General features: G+C 35.3%; 4 protein-coding genes across 5 annotated transcripts; 2 read left to right on the top strand and 2 right to left on the bottom strand.

Annotated features, from left to right (window-relative positions):
* Window positions 1-3,282: 3,282 nt before the first annotated feature.
* Window positions 3,283-4,266, bottom strand: LOC112083945. Its single transcript, XM_024152167.1, has one exon. The coding sequence runs from the start codon at window positions 4,264-4,266 to the stop codon at window positions 3,283-3,285; it is 984 nt and encodes a 327-aa protein (XP_024007935.1).
* Window positions 4,267-17,119: 12,853 nt separating this feature from the next.
* Window positions 17,120-20,078, top strand: LOC18991866 (secretory carrier-associated membrane protein 4). Its single transcript, XM_006415198.2, has 12 exons — window positions 17,120-17,351; window positions 17,869-17,961; window positions 18,043-18,105; window positions 18,217-18,250; window positions 18,370-18,492; window positions 18,586-18,648; window positions 18,750-18,843; window positions 18,938-18,983; window positions 19,078-19,145; window positions 19,484-19,532; window positions 19,630-19,695; window positions 19,787-20,078. The coding sequence occupies exons 1-12, from the start codon at window positions 17,289-17,291 to the stop codon at window positions 19,817-19,819; spliced, it is 795 nt and encodes a 264-aa protein (XP_006415261.1). The 5' UTR covers window positions 17,120-17,288; the 3' UTR covers window positions 19,820-20,078.
* Window positions 20,079-20,908: 830 nt separating this feature from the next.
* LOC18991865 (phosphoribulokinase, chloroplastic) lies at window positions 20,909-23,034 on the top strand. The gene is made up of 5 exons (XM_006415196.2): window positions 20,909-21,590; window positions 21,847-21,931; window positions 22,043-22,127; window positions 22,230-22,474; window positions 22,580-23,034. Exons 1-5 carry the CDS (start codon window positions 21,055-21,057, stop codon window positions 22,829-22,831), a joined length of 1,203 nt encoding a protein of 400 aa, XP_006415259.1. The 5' UTR covers window positions 20,909-21,054; the 3' UTR covers window positions 22,832-23,034.
* Window positions 23,035-23,118: 84 nt separating this feature from the next.
* LOC18991864 (acetyltransferase NSI) lies at window positions 23,119-24,830 on the bottom strand. 2 transcript variants are annotated; one of them, XM_006415195.2, is made up of 8 exons: window positions 24,689-24,830; window positions 24,527-24,606; window positions 24,376-24,436; window positions 24,090-24,285; window positions 23,872-23,986; window positions 23,644-23,759; window positions 23,455-23,548; window positions 23,119-23,349 (listed from the first exon to the last, which is right to left on the bottom strand). In XM_006415195.2, the coding sequence occupies exons 1-8, from the start codon at window positions 24,823-24,825 to the stop codon at window positions 23,273-23,275; spliced, it is 876 nt and encodes a 291-aa protein (XP_006415258.2). In that variant the 5' UTR covers window positions 24,826-24,830; the 3' UTR covers window positions 23,119-23,272. The 2 variants fall into 2 exon arrangements, with proteins under 2 accessions (XP_006415258.2, XP_024008800.1); XM_024153032.1 differs by having other exon boundaries at window positions 23,644-23,756.
* Window positions 24,831-24,948: the final 118 nt, after the last annotated feature.

The following is a 24,948-nucleotide window of genomic DNA, read 5'->3' as shown; positions in this document are numbered from 1 at the left end:
GGCAATAGTCTGCTTCATGGATCTCCAAGATATGGCTGTTCCTCCATGCGTGAAAACATAACCGGTTTGAGACCGGGCACAGTGCGGATCTGACAAATATCCTGCATCAGCAAAACCAACTAGACCATCCTTGTTATGGTTAGAATAAAATAATCCCAAGTCCTTAGTACCTTGAAGGTATCTAAGGATGTGCTTAATACCGTTCCAGTGCCTTTGAGTTGGACACAAACTAAAGCGAGCTAAGAGGCTCACGGCAAAGCAGATGTCTGGTCTAGTGTGACTAGCCAAGTACATTAATGCTCCTATAGCACTGAGGTATGGCATTTCAGGACCGAGGATTTTTTCATCGTCCTTCTTTGGACCGAATGGATCACTATCCAATCCAAGGCTCCTCACAACCATTGGGCTGGTTAATGGGTGGGCCTGGTCCATATTGAATCTCTTGAGTACCTTTTCAGTGTATGCCAATTGATGCACAAGGATTCCGTCATTGACGTACTCAAGTTGTAATCCCAAACAGAATTTAGTTTTGCCTAGGTCTTTCATTTCAAACTCTGCTTTTAAGCATTCAACTGTTTGGGCGATTTCACCAGATATTCCGAGGATGTTCAAGTCATCCACGTATACTGCTATGATTACAAATCCTTTGTTTTGATATTTTCTGATGAAGATGCATGGACTGATCGGATCGTTTTCGTAGCCTTCTCTGATGAGATATTCGCTTAACCGGTTATACCACATACGTCCGCTTTGTTTCAGTCCATATAAGGATTTGTTCAGCCTAATGCAGTGTTTATCACGAGATGCATGCTTATCTTTGAGCTCAATACCATCTGGTAATCTCATATAGATTTCACTGTCCAGTGGTCCATAAAGATATGCGGTTACAACATCCATTAACCGCAAATCTAAGTTTTCTCTTATGGCCAGACTTATGAGGAATCGAAATGTAGTTGCATCCACCACTGGAGAATAAGTCTCCTCATAATCGATTCCGGGTCTCTGTGAGAATCCTTGTGCTACAAGGTGTGCCTTGTATCTAACGACTTCGCCGAGTTCGTTTCTTTTACGCACAAAGACCCATTTGTTTCCCACTGGTTTTACATCGAATGGTGTCCTTAAGATCGGACCAAACATATTCCGTTTCTTTAAACTATTCAACTCCACGTTTATGGCTTCTTTCCATTTCAGCCAATCTGATCTAAGAGTGCACTCAATTATAGACGTGGGTTCTAGATCCTCTTGCGTGTGCGCAATCTCAAGTGCTACCTTGTATGCAAAAGTTTCATTGATGTCAACATCTTTTCTGTTCCATAGAGAACCGAATATGATATAATTGATTGAGATCTCATTATTATCAATCCCTTCAGAACCTTGAGTTTTGGCGTCCCAAACCTCTTGAGATGGTTCGATAGGGTAAGTATCAGCTAAGGCTGTACCCGTGTTCTCTTGAATCCCGGTTTCAATCATTGCACCTTTCTTTGATTTTCGGGGATTCTTATCTTTGGAACCTGGTGGTCCACGTTTCTTACGTGCGTCAGACTCTGTAGCAACTTGACTTTTCCCTGAGGGGACATCTATTCGTACTGGTGCATTACAAGCTGGTATATACGATTTGGTAACTTTGTTCGGGTCAGCAAAGGAATCTGGCAATTGATTAGCTAGCTTTTGTAAATGTATAATTCTTTGGACCTCTGAATCACATTCTAGAGTCCGAGGATCTTGCCATTGTGTGGATGTTTGATTCCATGAAAGTTCTTTTACCAGCTTGTCTGTCTCACCACCTAATCTAGGATATACCGATTCATCAAATCGGCAATCTGCATATCTGGCTTTAAACAGATCTCCTGTAGTTGGCTCGAGATATTTTATGATGGTGGGAGAATCAAAACCAACATATATTCTCATCCTCCTTTGAGGTCCCATTTTAGTCCTCTGTGGTGGTGCAATGGGTACATGGACTGAACACCCAAATGTTTTAATATGGGAGACGTCTGGCTCATGACCCATTAGCAATTGGGATGGTGAATATTTGTGCTCACTAGATGGTCGTATGCGTATTAGTTCAGCGGCATGTAAGACTGCGTGTCCCCAAGCTGAGACCGGGAGTTGTGACCTCATGAGTAATGGTCTAGCAACCCATTGAATTCGTTTAATGAAGGATTCAGCTAATCCATTTTGTGTATGGACATGTGGAACGGGATGTTCAACACTTACCCCCATGGACATACAATATTCATTAAACGCTTGGGAAGTGAATTCACCAGCATTATCAAGACGTATAGTCTTTAATGGGAAGTCTGGAAAATGGGCTCGTAATCTGATGATTTGGGCCAATAACCTAGCAAAAGCCTGGTTCCTAGAAGAGAGCAGACAGACATGCGACCAGCGGGTCGATGCGTCAATGAGGACCATGAAATATCTGAATGTCCCACAAGGTGGGTGAATTGGTCCACATATGTCTCATTGGATTCTTTCCAGAAAGTTCAAGGTCTCTTTAGACACTTTGACTGGTGAAGGTCGGGTAATCAGTTTCCCTTGTGAGCAAGCTGTGCACTTGAGGTGCTGAGGGAAAACACCATTTGGTTTAAGGCTGTGCCCTTTAGAATTCTGGACTAATTTACGCATCATGTTCGCACCGGGATGACCCAGGCGATCATGCCAAATAGTGTAATCTAAAAACCGTGCTTTGATAGCAGCATTAGCCTCAATCATACTGACTTTAGCATGGTAAATGCCAGTAGATACGGCGGGTATAGTTTCAAAAACTTGTTTATGGCCATTTATCATTTTAGTGATAATTAAAAACTCTTTGTTCCCTTCATCCTGAGTTTCGATATGGAAACCATTCAATCTTTTGTCTTTGAAACTCAATAGGTTTCTCTTAAAACTGGGTGAGTATAAGGCATCAGAGATGTCTAGATATGTGCCATTTGATAACAACACATTAGCTTGGCCATGGCCCTCTATTAGGCTCGAACTACCCGCTATAGTGCTAATGTTTGCGGTTTTGATTACTAAATTTATGAAGTAATTCTTGTCTTTTAGAATGGTGTGGCTCGATCCACTATCCACAATGATATCCATATTGTCTTGCATATCTTCATTAAACAAGAATTATAATTCAATAACATGCAAAAATGAGATGTAAATAAAACATTACTCCATAAATTAAAATGTAAAAGCAAAAGGTCTTAAAAATCCAAAGTAAAGACAATAAATCCCAAAAACAAAAGATAAAGGTTTAAGGAGTAATGAAAAACAAATTCAGATTTTTTGAGATCAATCAAGGAGGTCGGAGAGCTCATAATCCATGCCATCAATCTTATCATCCTTTGAGTCATCTTCATTGACTTGATGAACCAGGTTAGCCTCATGATTATCTTTCCCATACTTCTGGTAGAGCTCAGCAAGATATTTGGGAGTACGGCAGTTCTTGACCCAATGATTAGTCATTCCGCATCTTGAGCAAGGAGTTGGTCTAGATGAACAGCCTCTTTGGGTCGGTTTGTTGATACCACGACCCTTACCCCGACCAAAACTGAGGTTAGGTCGGTTAACTTGGTTCGGTCTACCGCGTCCTCTGCCGCGCAGTCCATGTCCATTTCCACGTCCACGTCCACGATCTGAGGATCTGTTACGTTGGACGAAGTTGGACTCTTTTCTGGTTCCTTCTGGCAATGGGGCTGATCCTGGAGGCCGCATGGCACTGTTCCTCAACAGAAGCTGATTGTTCTTCTCAGCAAGCAGTAAGCAAGATATCAAATCCTCATAGGTGCTATGATTCATGGCACGGTATTGTTGTTGGAGAACAACATTGGGAGTGCCAAAAGTAGAGAATGTTTTCTCTAGCATATCCTTATCAGTGACCTCCTCGCCACATAGTTTTATGAGTGCAACTATCCGAAAGAGTTCGAAATTGAATTCTTCGACGGATTTGAAATCTTCGAACCGTAGGTTCTTCCAGTCGAACTTGGCTTGGGGCAGTATGACCGTTTTCTGATGGTCATATCGCTTTTTCAGTGCCACCCAAAGTTCGAGTGGATCCTCAAGAGTGAGGTATTGTTGCTTGAGAGACTCAGCAAGGTGATGGCGGATAATAAATATCGCCGAGTACCGTTCTGTTTGAGTCGCGGTGTTGGGATCTTTGATGCATTCACCCAGACTTTTTGAGTTGAGGTAGATCTTGGTGTCAAGGGCCCATTTGAGGTAGTTATCTCCGGAGACAGTGAGTGCCTCATATTCGACCTTCTGAATGTTTGACATCTGAAACATATAATAATTTATGTTAAATAATCAATAGTATGAGACTATGATCATTGGAATAAGGGATTTAAGGTATTCTTGGGAAAACTTTCCATTTCAGGAAACTTGCTATTTTAGGAAACTTGCTATATAAAGGAACTCTAAAATCGAACCTTAGGGTTTATAACCTATCCGGTTTACTAGGGTTTCCAAATTTAGCTCTAATAGATAAACATTGGTTTTTTTTTATTTTTTTTTATTTTTTTTTTATTTTTTTTTAAAGGTTTAGGGTTTAGGCAATCTAGAGATTGATTTTGGAAACTAATTTGAAATTAACCGATTAAGCTTAAACCGATCGGATTGATCGATTAAACAACAAAACCGGTTAAATTAGATTTAATTTTAGAAACCGGTTATTAAGGTTATTAATCGGTTAAGGGATTAAACTAAACGGATTTGCTAGGGTTTAATTTTTATTAGGAAAAACCGATCGGTTTAAACTTAAACCCTATCGATTTAGGATTAGAATTTATCGGTTTATAAACGGTTTAGGTGGATCGATTGGTTTAGACTTTAAGGGGTCGATCGGTTTTAGGATTTAGGAGCTTGCATGGACCGGTTTTAGGGTTTTCAAGGATCGGATCTAAGATAAATAACCAATCGGTTTAGGATATAAACCGATCGATCTCGGTTTAACGATAGACAAACCAAAACGATTTTAGATCTAGGGTTTTGCAAAGATTTAGGTTTCGGTTTGCAAGGAATTTTAGTGTTTGGTTTAGATGATGCTAGGACCGATCGGTATAGAGTTTGAACAAAGCATTAGGGTTTAGGTTTTATATGATAAAGCCGATTAGGAAAAATAAAACCAATTAGGGTTTTGACAAGAAGAAAGAGGATCGGTTTGGTTATGGTTTTAAAAACGAAAAAAAACGATGAAGAATCATGAAAAGAACCGATCCATATTAGGGTTTTCAAAAAACTTTGATTAGGATCTATAGTTTTAGATAATACCTTTTCGCCAAATGGATTTCTGACCGGCTTATGATCTGGGAACTAAAGACCACAGATATCTACTGGAAACTCCTGAGAATGATGGCCAGAAGGGAGGACGAACAGCTGCTACAATGGAGGAACCACCGCTTGGAAAGAATCACCCGCTAAGGTGGGACAGCGCCGATTGTTTTGAGTCTTGAGGGCGCGTCTGTTGTCGGATTGAGGAGCGGTTTTTACCACTAGATTCTTCTCTTCCAGGGCTTCAAAATGATATGTAGATCGCCTTCTAACTCCTTGTATTTTGAGAGATATGATCGTTTGAAGTTGAGCTTCGTGCTGATAACGTATTAAGGGAAAAACTCAGATCTTATTATTTCCATAAGCAGTGTATATATACATTACATAACTAATGCATCAAAAACCCTAATGGGCCATGAGACATTAACCTGATGGTTAATGGGCCGGTTACTAGAAGTCCATTTGTTTATAACAAAACTCTTTTAAAAAGAAAAACTCTAGTAAAAATGAAAATCTTTGTGAATGTAAAAAGGAAAAAAGGGACATGTAAAAAATCACACATCAGTAGTTGGAAAAATTTTCTAGTATGATCTTCTATTATAAATACAATAGCCTCTCTTGAAAGAAATGAATCCAGTCGTATCCAGACAAAAGAAAAACACACAGAAAAACAATAACTTCTAGCAAATCCCTCTCGTCTTAATATAGTAAGTGTCTCGAGAGTTATATCGTAGTTATTTCAGTTCGCAGATTCTATTATGGGTATTGCATAATAGTCTCATCATGGTTTTATCCTGGGATTCAAAAATCGTAACAAAACGTCAAACATTACGGACGATTTATTGAGTTAAAGAAAGAGATCAAATCTCGACTCCGTGTTAGTTAGTTTTTCAAAACAGTTTTCAAAGTCTCGTTTTCATACACTTTCCTTAAGATATCATTTATAATTTCATTGATTTACTTTGTGATTTCAATTCAGATTTTTGCAGTCTAACAATCTTAACTCAATAAATCCGCTTCCTGCTTATCGCTTGAATCGGATTGAAATTGCAAAAAATACTTATAAACGATTTTGAAAACGAGTTTTCAACGTTTAATTTAGACGAATCTGTGAAACGATTTACGTGGTAGTCTCAGACAAGTCCGAGAAACGTTTGTCGAGTTTTAAGAACACATGTTGGTGAATTCATGGAAACTCTAAGCAAATTACTTTCGGAAAACGCTGTGTATAGCGACTTATACATTTTAATTGCTAAAGGAGTTTCGGAAAGAAAAAAAACAAACTCTAGAGGAAATGATGAATGCAATGTTCCAATAATCTGGGCTACCCCAGAATCTGTGGGGGGGAAGCGTTGCTCACCACAAACAATATCCTCAACAAAACACCTCATAAGGTAACTAGCAAAACACCGTATGAGCTTTGGAAAAGTAATGTACCTTCGTACAAATACCTCAAAGTGTGGGGGTGCCTAGCAAAAATCGCAGGGCCACCTCCGAAGTCTATATAATGGCAAGTCTCATCACATACGAAGACGATATAAAACCATTAGACATCTGATCTCAAGTGGTGTACTCACGGTCGATTACATCAAGTCAGCGGATAATTTAACGGATCCGTTTACCAAAAGCTTGCCGCGAGATCAAATCATTAAATCATCTAAGAGAATGGGCTTATTGCTTATCACGAAAGAGGTTGTTTGATGGAAACCCCACCTATGAAATTGGAGATCCCAAGAGGTTGGTTCTAAGGGAGAATTAAATCAAGCAGAATCTAAGAAAAGCACTGTAAAAATGCTCAATTTCCATGATGATAAACAGTGCTTCCTGTAATTATGTAAGGTTAAGTATTATGGCTTTTAATGAGATAAGACCATAGCCTTCATATACATGTATATAGAGTATAACATGATACTTTCTGTGTATATGATAGATAGATGGCAATCACCTAGTGCGTGTGAAATGAGGCTGTTTCTAGGAGAATGAGGACAAGACTATACTCTCTAAGTTCACTCATGATAAACCAGGCATGTTCAAGGCCAAAATGAACACAATAGAGAACTGAAATCTACGAGAAGACGAAGCTGGGTTATATATGTTGTCTTGGTTTACACAAAAATCCGGGTGGTTCAAGACATCGCGTTCACTTCCTGGCTGAGTAAATCCGACAGATGTAACAATGAGTGGTTCAAGGCTGAAATATGTTACTACCTCAGATACAGTTAGTTTTCGTTTATACTCTCGAAAATTCTGTCTATCGAGTTTGTAGTCTAGTTTGTAGTCTAGTCTGCATAGTTTATTGAGTCTGCATATCTTTAGAGTCATTTCTATTCATGTGGGGGATTGTTGGAACTATTTTTTATAAAGCTTGCGGGCTTATAAAATTGTGTATGTGTGAATTGCAATGAGATTTTATGGCCCAGTAGAAAAGCTTTGTAATAAAGGAAATAACCTTCTAAAAAAGGAAAACCTTGTAAAAAGAAAAACTTTGTAAAAAGAAAAACCTTGTAAAAAGGAAAACCCTTGTAAAAAGGAAAACCCTTGTGAATGTAAAAAGGAAAAAAAATGACATGTAAAACATTCCACATCGGTAGTTGGAAAAGTTTTCCACTATGATCTTCTACTATAAATACAATAGCCTCTTTTGAGATAAATTCATCCAGTCGTATCCAGACATAAATGAAAAACACACTGGAAAACAATAGCTTCTAGCAAATCTCTCTCATCTTAATATAGTAAGTGTCTCGAGAATTATAGCGTAGTTATTTCAGTTCGCAGATTCTATTATGGGTGTTGCATAATAGTCTCATCACGGTTTATCATGGGATTCAAAAATCGCAACAAACCGTCACACATTACGGGCGATTAATTGAGTTTAGGAAAGAGATCAAATCTCGACTCTGTGTTAGTCAGTTTTTCAAAACGGCTTTCAAAGTCTCGTTTTCATACACTTTCCTTAAGATATCGTTTATAATTTCATTGATTTACTTCGTGATTTCAATTCGGATTTTGCGCTCTAACAGACATTTGGCTGTCAGTTTTGCGGTCTAACAAACGTTTGGCTGTCAATTTTTTCTGCCAAAAACATCCGAGTAAAATAATCATCATAAACGAGTAGTCTTAGAAAAGCTTTGAAGCAATGGCACAATACTTAAGCCAATATTGGGTTTGACATGTGTCTTTTCCAAAATATGATCTATGTTCTTATCATCTGACCATGATGAATCTGACCATGATGAATGTGAATCATGATAAGAGCTGAAACATGAATCCTTGTTGTAGTTAACCGAAATGAGGATGTTTGTAGTTACAACTGATAAATATTATTTTACCGGTTTAATTATTTATTTAATATTTTATTGAGTCAAAGTATTTTTTGGAGTTTTTTTTATTATTTACTGAGTTTTTTCAAAATTAGGTCACTTTGAAAGAAAATGAGTTATTGTGGGTAAGGAATATGAAATGAAAGATCGTATCAGAAGTTTTAAAGTTTGGCTGGCGTTGAACGAATTTCTATTGCTTAATCGAGCACAAATTTGGTCACAATATGGAATTGAGATAACTTTTATTTGAAAGTGGTGTGTTATTCCAATGACGAAATCAAAATATGATAGTTTTCGTAAAAACTAAGATATTTGCGCGCTAAGGGATGGATAGAACGAAAGTTAATTTTATAAGCATAAATTGCTTCTATTTTTCTTATTTTTGCATAATGACTAGCATTATTGGGCATCTATTTACACAAAATAACCATTATTGGGCATCTATATTTTTTTGTCATTATTGGGCATCTATTAAAAAAATGACAAACCCATTTCTAGGTCAATGTAAAATATTTGATTTAGCCCAATCTTCACGTATAATTCTGGGCCGACAACAAAAAAAAAAAAAATCAAACATCTCGGACACATGCAGTGATTGGTATATCCTTCTCTCTCTCTTAAAGTTTAGGAACTAGATTAAGACTTATCTTATTATGAAGTGAACTTCGGGCTCATCAGCTAGTTGCACTAGCGTATGCAAATGTTATCGAGATATTGAAGTTTATGGATGCTATATTTGTTTGAACTTGACATTTTTTTCAATCTACATACATATATCATATATGATATTTCATAAAGTAAGCATGATAATACATTGTTTTACATTGCTTTTTCTATATGCAAATATACGCATACCATAATTATAAAATATAGAAAATGATTACGTCAGAGACATATTTTAATAATAAGAGTATTTTAATTTTGTTTATTTCGTAAATTTCCTGGAATGATCTCAAATACTACATGTTACCCATCCAAATTCAAATGTTTACATTAATGACTTTTTCCAACTTATATATTCCTTAGGGATTTCTTATATATGTATACACGCAACTACGCATATATATACTTCTTAGAATGCCCGAGGGAAGTTACCGAGAACATGTGAGGGAATTGAGCATATAATTGGCGATGGAAGCTGTATAATACAATTTTAATTTTTCATTAAAAAATGTAAACTAAAGAGGAAAATTAAAATTATGGGAAATAATATTTTACAAATCACAGGAATAAAAAATTAATAGTATCCAAAGCCATATTTATAGTTTTTTTAGTACCACTAGTCTTTGTTAGCACTAATTTTTTATACAGCTTTGTGTCACCAATCAAACTATATGTGGTTAAAACTATTTTGAATTTTGGAAACAAGTTTCTGATTTTTTTGGTTAAATTTGTAGATGCTTTAGGTAAAATTAATTACAGTATTTGTGTTTAGAACCAACAAAAATTTATATATAATTTCGGCTAAAAAGAAGTGAAAAGATATAGAGGATCTTGTTATAAATTAATTTGTCAGGTCTTACTTTGAAAATATAAGTTAACAAAAAAAACGCATACTTTCTTATTAAACGTATAAGCCAAAATACAGTCATATAGCCATTTTCATAGTTTGTATTTCATAGCTTTTTGTATTTTGTAAAATGCTTTTTCATAGCTTTGCAAGAGGAAAATCGAAGGTACCGACGGAATAAAACGAAACTTTCGACGAAACTGAGTTTCTTTTTGTAAATTACTCCTCAAGATTTTTGGCCAAAAAAAAACTTAGTTTCTCTTTTTTTTTTTGGGTCAAATAACTTAGTTTAATTTCTCTTTTTCTCATCGACTTCACCGTTCTAATAATAATATTAATATTACAAGTTATAGGAGTCGTAGTAGTAGGCGTATTAAATTTCCATGAAACTACCTAATATTCCGAAATGAATCACAGCCGTTTATTGCTCAACTCTCATAATTCAGGAGAGAGTATAGACCACACGATTAGGTTTGAAATGTGTCAATGTGAACGAAAGTGCAGCCTATATAAACCCATTTTGCCATCGGAGTAATTTGAAAGTGGCACCAGCACGCCCATTTTTTCTTTCTTTTTTAATTTTTTTTTGCACGCCCATTTTTTCATTGTAGTTGTTTAAGGTTTCTCTTATGAAACTTCTGCTCCAAGTCAAGGATACACGGGGGAACGGTTTACATGATATATGAATATCATTGTAAACTCATGTTCAAAGCAGGGAAGAGTAATTGCAGATTCTGTTGGGTTTCAAGGAATGAGCGAGTAAAGAAGGTGCACCGAAGAATTGGTTACAGGGCTACTTATACGTTCTTATGGTTCGGCTACACTCTTAGATGATGGAAGATGCGGGAACTTTGTTGGAGAAAGCAATCAGCCAAGAAATCTGCAATCACTCTTCCCTGCCTTGAATCATATTTCTCTGTTACTTGTGTATTCTTAAACTCATAAATTAAAGGTTTCTGGAAAAAAAATGAATGATTACAGACATTGAACCTTGATCGTATATTAATTTGTATTGAATCGATAAGGAAAAAGATATGCATTGTACCGAAGAAGTTCTCAAACAGAAAATTTACTATTCAGAGTTTTGAAAAATGAAAGGCTCGGAAGCTTCTCCCCCCCCCCCAAAAAAAAAACAAAAAATTTGTTTCCAATTGTTTTTAATTTTAAAATTTGACGCTAAGTTTTTTTTCAGTTGTTTTAATTCTTTCAAAATACTGATTTTCTTTAAAAAAAATATAATACTAAGACGCGTAATCTAAACGCGTTCACTCGGCAAATAATTTCAAAAATTTCTAAAACTGACTTTTAAAAGAATACACGGTATCTAACCCACAAATTGTTTATTAGTATTTTCGATATGTATTTATTGGAAGTTGAATTTATATTAAATACAGGTGGATTCATAGAACAAGAGATTTGTTGATTTTTTTTAACAAAAAACCAAATTTGACGAGCGTTTTGTGTGTTGAATAATCAAATCCGCCGAAAATATATCATAACAAACTTTAAGAATTCCTTATTCTGAAAGATATGTTTTATGAGTTAATTAATTGTTAAGAATTCTCTATAACCCAATAACACTAAATTTCAAGAGAATCGTTAGGTGGATTTAGAATAACACTTGGAAGTTATCAAACCAATAAAAGTGGATTTATAAAGAATATTAGTTTTTATAAATAAATAGGAGTAAAATCTATTGAAAACATTAAAACAATATAAACCAATAACTAGTTAACTTTTCCGCGCTTTGCGTGGACTGATATAATTTATATTTGATTGTTTGAAAATCTAATAGTAGTTTGGATTCATTTGTTTATTTATTCTTGAATATATTTGTTTGTTAGATTTCTTTACATTTTAATGTTGGAATGCATGATCGTGAAAATAATATATAATAGAAGAGATTAAATAAAAACATAGTAGTATTCAAATAATTTAGTTTAAATAGTTTTGAAATCTTTTAATCACTGTTCTATGTATTTTAGACGTAATTTTTTGAAGTACCGTATGAACTTATTCGATTTTGATAACTGTTTTATGTGTTTTAAACATCACAAATACCGTCATTTCATTAGTTATATAGTTTAAATAATTTAGATCAAATAGTTTTGAGATCTTTTGATCATTGTTCTATGTATTTTAGACGTAATTTTTTGAAGTATTGTATAAACTTATTCAATTTTGATCACTGTTTTATGTGTTTTAAACATCACAAATACCGTCATTCTATTAGTTATATATAAATATATATATATTACTTTTTGTTAGATTTTTTTTTAGATTTCAATTTTTTTTTTGTTTTGAAACGATAATCCATTATTTTTTAAATAGTTTTTATTTTTTATATTTTTTTACATTTTTATTAGATTTTTTTTAAATTCCAGAAACATAAAAATGGTAAACACTAGAAGATATAAATTTTCTAATTTTTTTAATAAAAAAACGTTTTTGTTAATTTTTTTAAAAAAATTTCGGTTATATATAATTTTAAAATCGGTTTGATTAACTATGAAATTAAATATTAAATTATAATAATTTAGACTGGTTTTTATAAGTTTTTTTTTCTATACATCATCAGATAAGAACCCATAAAAAAATGACACATAATTTTAAAATAAGGCTAAACAATCTATTTACAGCCAAAATTCATTCTAGAGCTGACACGTAAGCGGAAGGTTGCGAAAATCTCTATGAACGTGACACATCAGAAAATCACTACACAAATAAGTATATAGATAATAAAATCTCAAAACTCTGTAACAATCATTAGAAATACCAGTTCCTGCTAACACTCCCGAAAGTATTCCCAACAATTTGATTTTAATAAGTATTTGATTTTCGTTAATACACTGTAAATGAACAATTTCTCAACAAACTAAATTTTCCATTTCTCTACACTTCATTAACAGTGTAACTTCAAACAAATGTTTTGGAATAGACATTGGTTGGTGTTTTTGCTATTTCTTAAAGCTTTTACATTTCTCCAAAATTTAAATCTTATAAAGTCTTAAAACTTTATTTTCATTTTCAAACCTTTTCACCGTTTTAAATTAATTCAGCTGTATGCATGTTTCAAACGACTTTTAAATTAATTTTCAAACCTTTTTCAGTATTTTTAACTCCACGCTTTCTATTGAATCAATGACTTTAAAGACGTGTTTACAATCAAAATTAATTAAAAATAATAAAAAACTAAAAAGGTTAATATTTAAAAATAATAATATTTAAAAGTTGTGAAATATTATCTACATAAATTTCTAAAATTATTTTTGTAGATTTTTTTAATAACTACTATTGGCGTTTCAAACTCAAAAAAAAAGAGTAAAATATTGACCAAAAATGTGAATGAACCAAATCCTCATACTATTGTATTTAGAAATGTATAAATCCACATTGATTAGATCACACCAATGGATAAATTTGTTTTATGAAAGAGAGAAATGTATTAATAATAATTTGAAAACGAAATTGAAAAAATGAAGAAAACTGGAGTGAGATTGAATGATTTAGGAGTGAGTGAGTATTGGATGAGTTTAAAAAGAAAGGAATAATTACTAGAATGACCTTACAAATAGGTCTGTTTGCAAAAGTAACCTAGGTCCCTTATATTTTTGCTAGATTAACCTTACCAGCGTGGAAAAGACGGTGTAACCCCTCACACATGAAAATCTTTTTTTTTTTTTAATAATTTCGTAATTTAATTAATTTTTTAAAAAAATAATAAAATAATTTTTTTTAAATATCTTTGAGATTTCGTTTTCAACCTAATTTCTATTTCATTTCCGAGAAAAAAAAACCTAGAGGTGGAGGAGAAACCGACGATGATGGTGATTTTCCAGATTTTGCGAGTTTCCGGCGTCTGCATCGTTTCTGGTCACCTTCTGAGCTTCTTATCGGCCTGTTCTGCATCTCCGATAAGTTTTTGTCCATTTGTCGTTTCATTTTTCTTCATCATTTCGTTTCATTCACTTTTTCATTTTCGCGTTCTTCACCGTTGTCAGCTTGTCGGCTACAGCAAGCACCGGAGAAGACGAAAGACAAAAAAGCTGATTTCAGACCTCTCGTCTTCTCTCGGTGACGAACACGTTAGTTTTCCGTGTATGATAGATTTATGCATCATATATAATTTATTGTTCCATGTATGGTAGACTTGTTTAATCATGTATGATAGAGTTATTATACTGAATTTTTTTTGTGTTTCCGGCGAATCTGTGATTCTGGTGATTTCGTGTTTGAGTCCTTGAAGTCGTTTCATCTTCTTCAGAGAATCAATGTGAGGACCCGGCGAGCATATTAGGGAACTTCCGGTGTTTTTTGGGCGAAAGACACCAGTCACCTATGGCGGCAGGGGCTGAAAAGGAACTTTCGGCGTCGATTGTGCGAAAGATAGAGTTACAGTTGCAACGGCGGCTGAAAGTGAGCTTTCGAAAGTAAAGCTAACCCTAATTTGTGTGTGTTGCAGGAATCAGACATCCGTGTATAGTAGACTTGTTAGACTGTGTATTGTAAAGTTATTGTTTGGTGTATGTATGATAGAGTTGTTGAATCAGGTATGATAGAGTTATTGTTCTCTATATGTATGATAGAGTTGTTGAATCATATACGATAAAGTTATTGTTCTTTGTATGTTATAGTTGATTTATGTATGATAGACTTATTTAATCATATATGGTATTGTATAGTTATTGAATCATGTATGATTTACTTGCTTAATCATCACTTTATACAATTGAAGTTTTGACATATTTTTCGATATCTTTGGACTCCGCTTTGTCTATAATCTAGACGCATAAATGGACGGACCATTTTGTTTTCAAATTATTGCAAAAAACCACCAAGTTGTCGAGTACTTGCTAAAAACCCAGAAGTGTATCTCGCGGTAGCTTTTGCAAGTATGTCTTCAACAACATATAACTCAATCGAACCTCATAATAGCATTGATCCATGTCAAAATTTTCATAAACCATACCTACGAAATCACTATAGTCGATTTCCCAATCAATAACTAAAACTTTTTCCTCCAAGGTACAAATAATACTCCAAAAGAGGTAAAGAGAAGAAATCATAAGAGCTACTAGATGCAGTGGTTGGAACAGAAAAATTCGATAATAACTACTTGATAAAAACGTCATTTCATATCATTAAGTCTACCGTTCAGTGAAGTAAATATGTCTATCAACTTTCAATATGTCTACCAATTTCAAATAGGTCTACCAATTTTCAAATAAGTCTACCAACATCGAAGCTCCCAAATGAGTTATATGTCTACTATATTATCAAATAAATCTACTTTTTTAAGAATAAGTCTACCACCGCCAAATATATCTATTACATACTCTCATATGTCTATCACATATCTATACTCTCTAACGGAACTTTTAAGTCTACCACACAGAAAACAAGTCTATTATTTCAAAACAAATCTATTATCGACATTTACATCTACCATGCGTACAACAAAACTATCACGAATAAATTTTTTATATTGTAGTCGATTTATATTTATTAGAAATAAGTCTATTTTCGTGTCTAACAAATCTACTGTGAAAGATAATAAGTCTACCGATTTTGGTCAACCACATCTCACAAAGTCAACTCAACAACATTATGTCTACCATCTTGAAAATAAATCTACTTTAAGAACCAACAAGTCTACCAACACATTCAAATATCTATCAACAATTTTAAATCTACCTTTCGATGAAAATAAATCTATCATTATAAGTCTATCAACACCTAAACAAATCTATTTTTTGAATATTAAGTCTACCAAAAATTATTATGTCTACCGATATATTTTTAAATCTATCAAAACTTATATATCTACCATTAAGCTTGGTAGACTTATTTCTGGGTACCCGATTTTAACAGCTGACGTGGAAATAATTTAATAGTGGCATTTTTGTAAATACGTTTTTTCTCATCAAAGCTTCTCGAAGATAAAATCGGGTTTTTTTAAAATGGAAGGTTATTCTACTAATTTCGAGAATGTAAGGTTGTTCTACTAATTACAGCTATTTTTAAGGTCACAATAGCAATTCTCCCAAAAAGAAAACACTTGTGCCAAGGAGATTAGCCATGCCACATTGTGTTCAGACTTGAGAGCCAGAGTTCGTTGAAATGATACGATACGCATATTTCTTTTGGTTTTAATCGCTATTTTTTTTTAATCTCATCGATCAGACTCAAAATGCCAATTGCCAAATGAAATTAGAATTGACAACAAAAACGAGATGTATATTCTTAGGTCCACTAAGCACCCGCGACTCACACGACGAAGTATTGGCGACATTTCCACCACGGCACCCCCCCCCCTCTTCTATATAAACTCGTGAACCGAACAAAATTATCACAAGAAAAGGAGAAAGTAACCGATTATCATCAATAAAAAAGTTCTTCGTTTTAAAAAAAAAAAGAAAGAAAGGAAATGGACGTCATGAACCAAAACATCCCAAACACAAGCAATGAAACAGAAGCCTCAATGACATACTCACAAGCTGTACACACAGTCCTCGTTATAAGCAATGATTGCTTATGGCATTTTCAGTACACACACAGTTCTCTGGTGCCTATGGCTCTCAGTGATTGCTTACGGCATTTTCAGTGAACTCATGGATCATTGGGTGGCTAATAGGACCGGCGGTTCACCTCAGTTACCCCCGGTTTAAGTTTGAATTTTTTTGTTTAACACACTCATTTTGTAACTTTTTTGTTTGTAATTAGTGGAAGTCATTTTAGTCATATGGTATGCTATTTCATCACAAGGTCCATAGATCGATTCCCATATAATGCGATGTATATTTGTTATTTGTGATGTGTAGTGGAAAGAACCGATGGGCAAGAAAGAAAAAAATTTAGTGTTTGTAATGTCAAAGGAATAATAAATGATGTTGTGGAAAGATTCCTAAGAATTATATGGGACGTTATGGTTAATAGACTTTGAAGGCCGGACCAAATATAACCATAACGGCTCATATAGTTCTTAGGGGTAGTCTCGTAAATACCGTAGGTTTCTCGCATGCGAGAGAGACTCGGAGAGAGCGCGAGAGAAAAAACAAATAAGGAGTCCACCCATTTCAGTTTGCTACGCAGTCGGTGGTATCTTTTTTTTGTTTCTTCTAATTTTCTCTCTTTTCCTTACACTCGCCGGATCTCGGCGATCTTATCGGAATTCGTAAATCTAGGATCGGAAACCAGCAATGAATCGCCACCACGATCCAAACCCTTTCGATGAGGAAGAAGAAATCGTCAATCCCTTCTCGGTAACGCTTTTCTCTCTATCTCTCTCCTTTTCTTTCTCGCTTTATCTCCGCTTTCTATTTCTACGCATTATCTCTTATTTCTTTTTTCTTTTACGATTATTCGGGTTTTTTTTTTTGCGTTTACTAAGCTTTAGTAATGTAGATCTCTCACTTATTACGAGTTTTCATTTACTGGAATATAGCAGAAACTGAGGATTGTGTGATTTCGACTTGATCTCCGAGGCTCGTTTCCGTTTGATATGGTTTTAACAGTGTTGAGGTTATAGATCTCTGATTTTTTCTTCCGGATTTACCGATATATAGGGTTTTATTGTACTGAGTTGTATCTCTGGATCTGGGAATTGGTTTCAGAAGTTTTCTAGAAACTAGTATGGTTAGCGAGTGATTTGGTTTAATGTGAGAGTAGTCTTTTATAACTTGGAAATGATTTGAGACTCATTTTTAGGTTTGGAGTATCAAATTCAATGTCACTTTTCGATTCGCCTACTGGTGTTGTAATATTTGATAAATTCTGCAGAAAGGCGGTGGTAGGGTTCCTGCTGCGTCTAGGCCAGTTGGATTTGGCCAGAGCCTCGATGCTACTGTTGATATTCCACTCGATACGATGAATGTAATGGCATTTAGTATCCCTAAAATTTATGGACCTTTCTCTCTTAAAATCTTATCTTACATATCTGTTTAATTTGTGCAGGACTCTTCACAGAAACAGAGAAAGCTTGCAGACTGGGAAGCAGAGCTTAGGAAGAAAGAAATGGTTCGTTCCATTGATATTAATTCATCAAACAAATCTTCACTGTGCTTCTTAAAGTTTTGCTGATTGCCGTTTTCTCTTATATGTATAACTATTTATTTACTGTTCACTCAGGATATTAAGCGAAGAGAGGATGCTATTGCTAAATGTAAGCAAATGACAACTTGGTGACCATTTTGTTCATTAGTTTGACTCGCTCTGACCACAATATATCAGTGAATGTCGAGATGGATGATTCCTAACCATACTCATCAAATTGTGTTGCAGCTGGTGTCCAGATAGATGATAAAAACTGGCCACCGTTTTTCCCAATCATACACCATGACATTGCTAATGAGATACCAGTTCATGCTCAGAAGCTGCAGTATCTGGCTTTCGCTAGTTGGTTAGGTAAGTTCAATTTAGTTTGTCTTGTCTTTGTGCAATGAAATGTATCTAATGCAGTCTACTGATGGGCTTGTACTGTTCGTGTTTAAATTTCAGGTATAGTTTTGTGTCTGGTGTTCAATGTCATTGCAACAATGGTCTGCTGGATTAAAGGCGGAGGTGAGCTCTATTCTATAATGATCTTATGTGGGTAACTATTTTTATGAAGTTCTGATTGGATTTGGTTGAACTAAAGTTGTTTTTCAAAATGTTAATGATAGGTGTTAAAATCTTTTTCCTTGCCACAATATATGCGTTGATCGGATGTCCACTTTCGTATGTACTGTGGTACAGGCCTCTCTACCGAGCAATGAGGTAATACTCGTTTTAATTAGCTCTCTTCCAATGTTTTTAATACTTGTTTAATAAGACAGGTCAAATAATTGAAATACATTGTACCACCTTGTAGGACTGACAGCGCTTTGAAGTTTGGTTGGTTTTTCTTCTCCTACTTGGTGAGTTCATAAAGACTTTTCGTATTGTTTATATGTTACCTATACGTAGGTATACTTTTCCATTTTCTATATGATTGACCTGAGCTCTCCACAGATTCACATTGGCTTCTGCATTGTTGCCGCCATTGCCCCTCCGATTTTCTTCCATGGAAAATCATTGACGTAAGTTTTCCAGTCATAGCCTACTATTCTTCTTGCGCTCGAGCTCTCTGTTTCTTCACGTGTAGTTGGTTAGTCTGGTGAGGGTTTCATTTGGAGAGTTCTAAATTTTTCTGGTAGGCTTAAAAATATTGAGTTGTAACTTAAGAATGAGAATTATAATTTTCATTTCGACCCTTGGTTGCTCTAGCTGAGTTTCAACTTTGTAAAACTTTTGCTGACATAGGAAACTAGAAACTGTCAAATTAATGCCTTATTTTGTAATGCTTTAGAAGTTTGTGTTTCTATGTGTTCTGTTACCTTGAGATTAACTTTGTTCCCGTTCTCTTTGTAATCAACAGGGGTGTGCTTGCAGCAATTGATGTCATCTCAGACAGTGTATTAGCCGGGGTACGAGCCATACATCCATTTTATATTCGTCACACTCATAAAATTTTAAAATCTTGGGATAGCTAAAGCTAAATATGATACTAATGAATGAATGCAGATCTTTTACTTTATCGGCTTTGGTCTCTTCTGCTTGGAGTCACTTTTGAGTCTATGGGTTCTTCAGGTAAGCATCTGCAAAAAAAATGTTAACCGCAAAGGGGATTTGGTAAAATGAACAGATGAATTGATCGTGTTTCTTGTTGTGGTGTTTGCAGAAAATCTACCTCTACTTTAGGGGGAACAAGTAAAAAAAGAAGGGAGAGAGGATGATGGTAATTTTCCCTTTGATAAAAAGGTTTGAAATATGTGTATCTCGTCAGAATGTAATTACCATTTTACCATTAAATGTGTTGTGTCGAGGTAAATTTCTTTTAGTTACTATAGTTGCAAGAGAGAGATACAGTGGTTGTTCGGCCATTTCTGTAGGTTTTTTCTCTTCTGCTCTTCTTCCGTTTGTAATAACACTTAGTACCCAATATCGTCTCTTAAAATCTGGGTTTTTTTTTTCCTTACGACGAAGTTGACTATTAAGACAACCATAGCCATAAAATTTCGATCTGGCTAAAACTCATGTGTATTAAGATGTGTTCTCGTTGTCAAAATTGGTGAGGTTCTCTGTTAAAACAACACGGTCAATATTCAGAAAAAAAAGTTTTTTTAGTCTAATGATTTTGTGTCCCGGAAGAGACATAAATGAAGAAAAGGTAAGTTGTTCAAAGACCATAAAGATACGAAGCTAAAGGGGATATACGAGACGTGTCAATGGGGCCCATATAATACACTCTCCTTCAACTTCCGACCTTAAGCACATAATCCCCATGTATCCAATCAAACTCTACCACGTGTCAATTCAAATATCCGAAACCCAAAGAAATAAGCAAATAACCACCAAGTGTCTGTCCATGCCCTGTTTTAGTTTTATCACTTCATCATCGGCAACTTCACTCTCTCCGAAACTTCAATATCCAATCATTATTAAACAATAGGGATTACGCAAATCTAAAAGGAAGTAAATCTACATGTTTCTTGGGTTTTTTGGGGCTAGAAATCTTTTACTTATCAACAATTATCTTTAACAAAGAGACTAAAACTTATCTTTAACAACATTACCAGATGAATTTACTTCAAGAAACCAAAACATGAACCACTCATTAAAAAACCACACTAAATCATATCAAAATCAAAACAAAACAAAACTCTTTTTTTCTTCTTTGCAAATTGCCATTTGTTTTCCTACAAACCCATTTTCATCCTCTCATTTCTCTCTTTCCCCCATAAAAAAAAAACCCCATTTATTTTTTTATTTGAAGAAAAACCACATCTTTACATCACCACACAAAAACCCATAAATCAAAAATCGTTACCCACATTTCTTTCATTCTATCCTAATATTCATCACTCAACCTTAGCTCACAAAACCAAAAAAGAAAAAAACAGAGAGCTTAGGCGGAGAAGAAGAGGAAGCAGGAACCAAACAACAACAATGGCTGTCTCAACAATCTACTCAACACAAGCTCTCAACTCAACTCATTTCTTAACCTCTTCTCCATCTTCTTCCTCCTCGAAACAAGTCTTCTTCTACCGTCGTCAATCCCAAACCAACCGTAGATTCAACACAATCATCACTTGCGCCGCACAACAAACCATCGTGATCGGACTCGCCGCCGACTCCGGATGCGGCAAAAGCACCTTCATGCGGAGGCTCACAAGCGTCTTCGGCGGCGCCGCCGAGCCACCGAAAGGCGGGAACCCCGATTCCAACACACTCATCAGTGACACGACCACTGTGATCTGTCTCGACGACTACCATTCCTTGGACAGGACTGGTCGCAAAGAGAAAGGAGTCACTGCTTTGGACCCACGCGCCAATGACTTTGATCTTATGTATGAGCAAGTCAAAGCTCTCAAGAGTGGTGTCGCCGTCGAGAAACCGATTTATAATCACGTCACTGGACTTCTTGATGCGCCTGAGCTTATTCAGCCTCCCAAGATTCTCGTCATCGAAGGTCTTCACCCAATGTAAGAAAAAGCCACACACATACTCTGTTTTTGTCTCTCCGACAACTTTTATCAGCTTCGAAGTCTCTTATCCTTGTCGGAATTTGGATATATTTAGATTTTATATAAGAATCAGTATCAGAATCAAATTAATGCATCTTTGAACCTTTTGCATGAAAGTCTTATAGTTTGATAATGATTAAATTATATTCGAATAATTTAGTCTATAGTTTTTGGTCATGTAATAATATTTTATCAATATCTCTACTTTGTGAAGGTTTGATGAGAGAGTAAGAGACTTGTTGGACTTCAGTATCTACTTAGACATTAGCAATGAGGTCAAATTCGCTTGGAAAATACAGGTGCGTTTCTTTGAATTATATCCTTTTCTTTTAGTATATATATACACATTTCGTTTTCTTGCTAACGATTTAATTGTATCAACCGAATCTGTAACGTTTTGATGATCACAGAGGGACATGGCTGAAAGAGGTCACAGTTTAGAGAGCATCAAAGCAAGTATCGAAGCCCGAAAGCCGGACTTCGATGCATTCATTGGTATAAAAATAAACTCAAATTTAATTTTTCATTTCTCGGAAAAAAAAAAACATATCGATTTTGATCTTGTTTTTGACAATGTATCAATGGCTATATATACAGACCCGCAAAAGCAGTATGCAGATGCAGTCATAGAAGTGCTTCCTACACAGCTGATTCCTGACGACAATGAAGGCAAAGTGTTGAGAGTGAGATTGATAATGAAGGAAGGTGTTAAATACTTTAGCCCTGTTTACTTGTTCGATGAAGGTTCGACCATCTCGTGGATCCCTTGCGGTCGCAAACTCACCTGCTCGTACCCTGGCATTAAGTTCAACTACGAACCTGATTCCTACTTCGACCATGAGGTATGTCCATTTACAAATCAAGACTGCTTACATTGCATATGTTATGGTTTCAGTTTCTTAGCTCTGTTTTTTGTTTCTCTCTGTTTCTTTCTTGCTTTTTCTTAGGTTTCGGTTTTGGAGATGGATGGGCAATTCGATAGACTGGACGAGCTGATTTACGTGGAGAGTCATCTGAGCAACCTCTCGACCAAATTTTACGGTGAAGTGACTCAACAAATGCTCAAGCATGCTGATTTCCCTGGTAGCAACAACGGGACTGGTCTTTTCCAGACCATTGTTGGATTGAAGATCAGAGATCTCTATGAGCAGCTCATTGCAAGCAAAGCCACTACTCGTGCAGAAGCTGCTAAAGCCTAAAAGACAACAATGCAAAATAGATACCCGTCGATATATCCATTCGCAGTTTCTTTCTTTCTTTCTTTGGCTTTATGTGTTTGTTTACCCGCGGATTTTCATAAAGGACGGTCTTGCTTGTTTGTAATTTGTGTGGAGATTAAAAAAAAAAAAGCCTGTAATGTAGAGAAGGTAATAGCAGAGCAATAACAATTCAGTTCATACAATGCTTATGTCGATCCATCAAAGTTTCTTCCTTTAATGCATCCAAGGAGAATTCAGAAGCCAAAGAAGAGAAAAGCTTCTTCCTATTGATCGTAATCATGTTTTGAATCTTAAATAGACACATTGGTTCTTTTTATACAAAATGCACAGTTGAAAACTTCCTTAAAGATCCATATAAGAAAGCATAGAAATTATACAAAACAAAACACTAATCCCATTCTTTTAGAACTCCACCAATCACTACTTTGGGTACCAAAACATGCCTTTAATGCCTTCTGGATCAGCTTCAAACCCCAAATTCTGATAGAAATCCACAACTGCAAACTCCCCACCAAAAAAGAGACAAATTCAACAACTGTGAAAGAACAAATCCAAACCTTTAATTACAAAATTGTAGCTTAGGTTGGTTTGATATTTATCACCTTGGCTATCTGCAAAAAGAGAGATATTTCCAATATCCTTTTGAAGAAGAGCCCTTACAAGTTTTTCTACAAGAGCTTTACCAAGCCCTTGACCCTGAAGAACAAAACAAAAACACAATTAAACTTAAAACACAAAGCAATTCACAGCTTTGGAGACTTCAAACAAAAAAAACAAAACCTTTTGGTTACCTGATATTCAGGATCAACAAGAACATCCCAGATTGTAGCATTAAAGGCATGATCCGACGTCGCACGTGCCATTCCAATAAGCTTCTTCTGCTGCTTCTGCTGGTCATTATCGCCTTCTGTGTCAAATAACTTCTCCAAAATCCGCTAAGATGTTCATCAAAACATCCTCTTTGTGGTATATTTCCTTTGTTAATGGAATCAAGAAAAGAGCTAACGTAATTGAAGCACCTGATAAATCTGAATCTGAAGGTGACGACTTCAAGACAGAATGCAATGTAGCCACCATATAACTATTCTTCAAAGCTGCAGCTAGTTTCGATAACGGTCTTCGAGGCCACCCCACCTTTGTTGTTTTTTTTATATATCCATTAATGAGACTTTTGGTAGTAGTAACATCAAGAAGAAAGAGAGCAAAGAGTTGTTTTTTTTTTTAAAAAAAAAACTACCTTGTCACAAAGAGTTTGAAGATCATAAACATCAATCTCACCACCAGAAGAGAAAATGATCTCTTCGATTAACCCATCTTGCAGAGTTTTCTCAACCAGAGTAAATTCCACAGGCAATAACGGTTCAGTATCTTCCTCATTATCAATTGTAGAAGGTGGTTCCACAATTTGGGTCGTATTGTTATTCTTTACAAACCTGAAAGAATCAATCAATGAATCAGTGGTGTCTTTGTTGTATAACCCCTAATTTATCTGAGAAAGAAAAAGTATGAGTCTTTCGAAGTACCCAGATCGGATTGACTCCCAGAAATTCGCTCTGAGACGCAAAGTCTTCAACTTTCTGCTTCCTGAAGTAGCCACAGGGAGAAGCTTAGACTTGGACTTTAGATTCGGATTCGAGTGAAATTGAAATCAACAAAATAGGAAGCAACAGGTACCATGGGGAATTGCATAATTGGAGAGGAACAGAGACTGATTCGATGAAAAGGAATTAGAATTGAAGGAAGCTTGAGGAAGGCTACAACAAGAGTAAAAACGATGTTAGTAATATCATTAAAAGACGGGTATTTGATTGAATGTTGAGAAAGAGGAACACTTACAGAGACGAAGTGGAAGAAGAAGAAGAAGTTGGGATTCGTAGCATGTTTTGGTTTTGTGGTTGAGACTTGAGGGTAGAAATCAGACTTGGAAGATGCTTTAGCTTAACGCCTTCCATTGCAGCTTTGGCCCTCGTCATCCTCCTTTCTTATTTACGCTTTTGCCCCTTTCAATAATGTTTTGTTGGATTTGGGATTTGAGCAATTTAGTTTGTAAAGACTGTAATTTCTCATAATTTCTATGAAATTGTTATAATTTTATT

Source organism: Eutrema salsugineum, unplaced genomic scaffold (assembly GCF_000478725.1).
Source record: "Eutrema salsugineum unplaced genomic scaffold, Eutsalg1_0 scaffold_5, whole genome shotgun sequence".
Classification (NCBI taxonomy): domain Eukaryota; kingdom Viridiplantae; phylum Streptophyta; class Magnoliopsida; order Brassicales; family Brassicaceae; genus Eutrema; species Eutrema salsugineum.
Note: the sequence above shows the minus strand (reverse complement) of the source record. Positions and strands in the feature narration are given on the sequence as shown.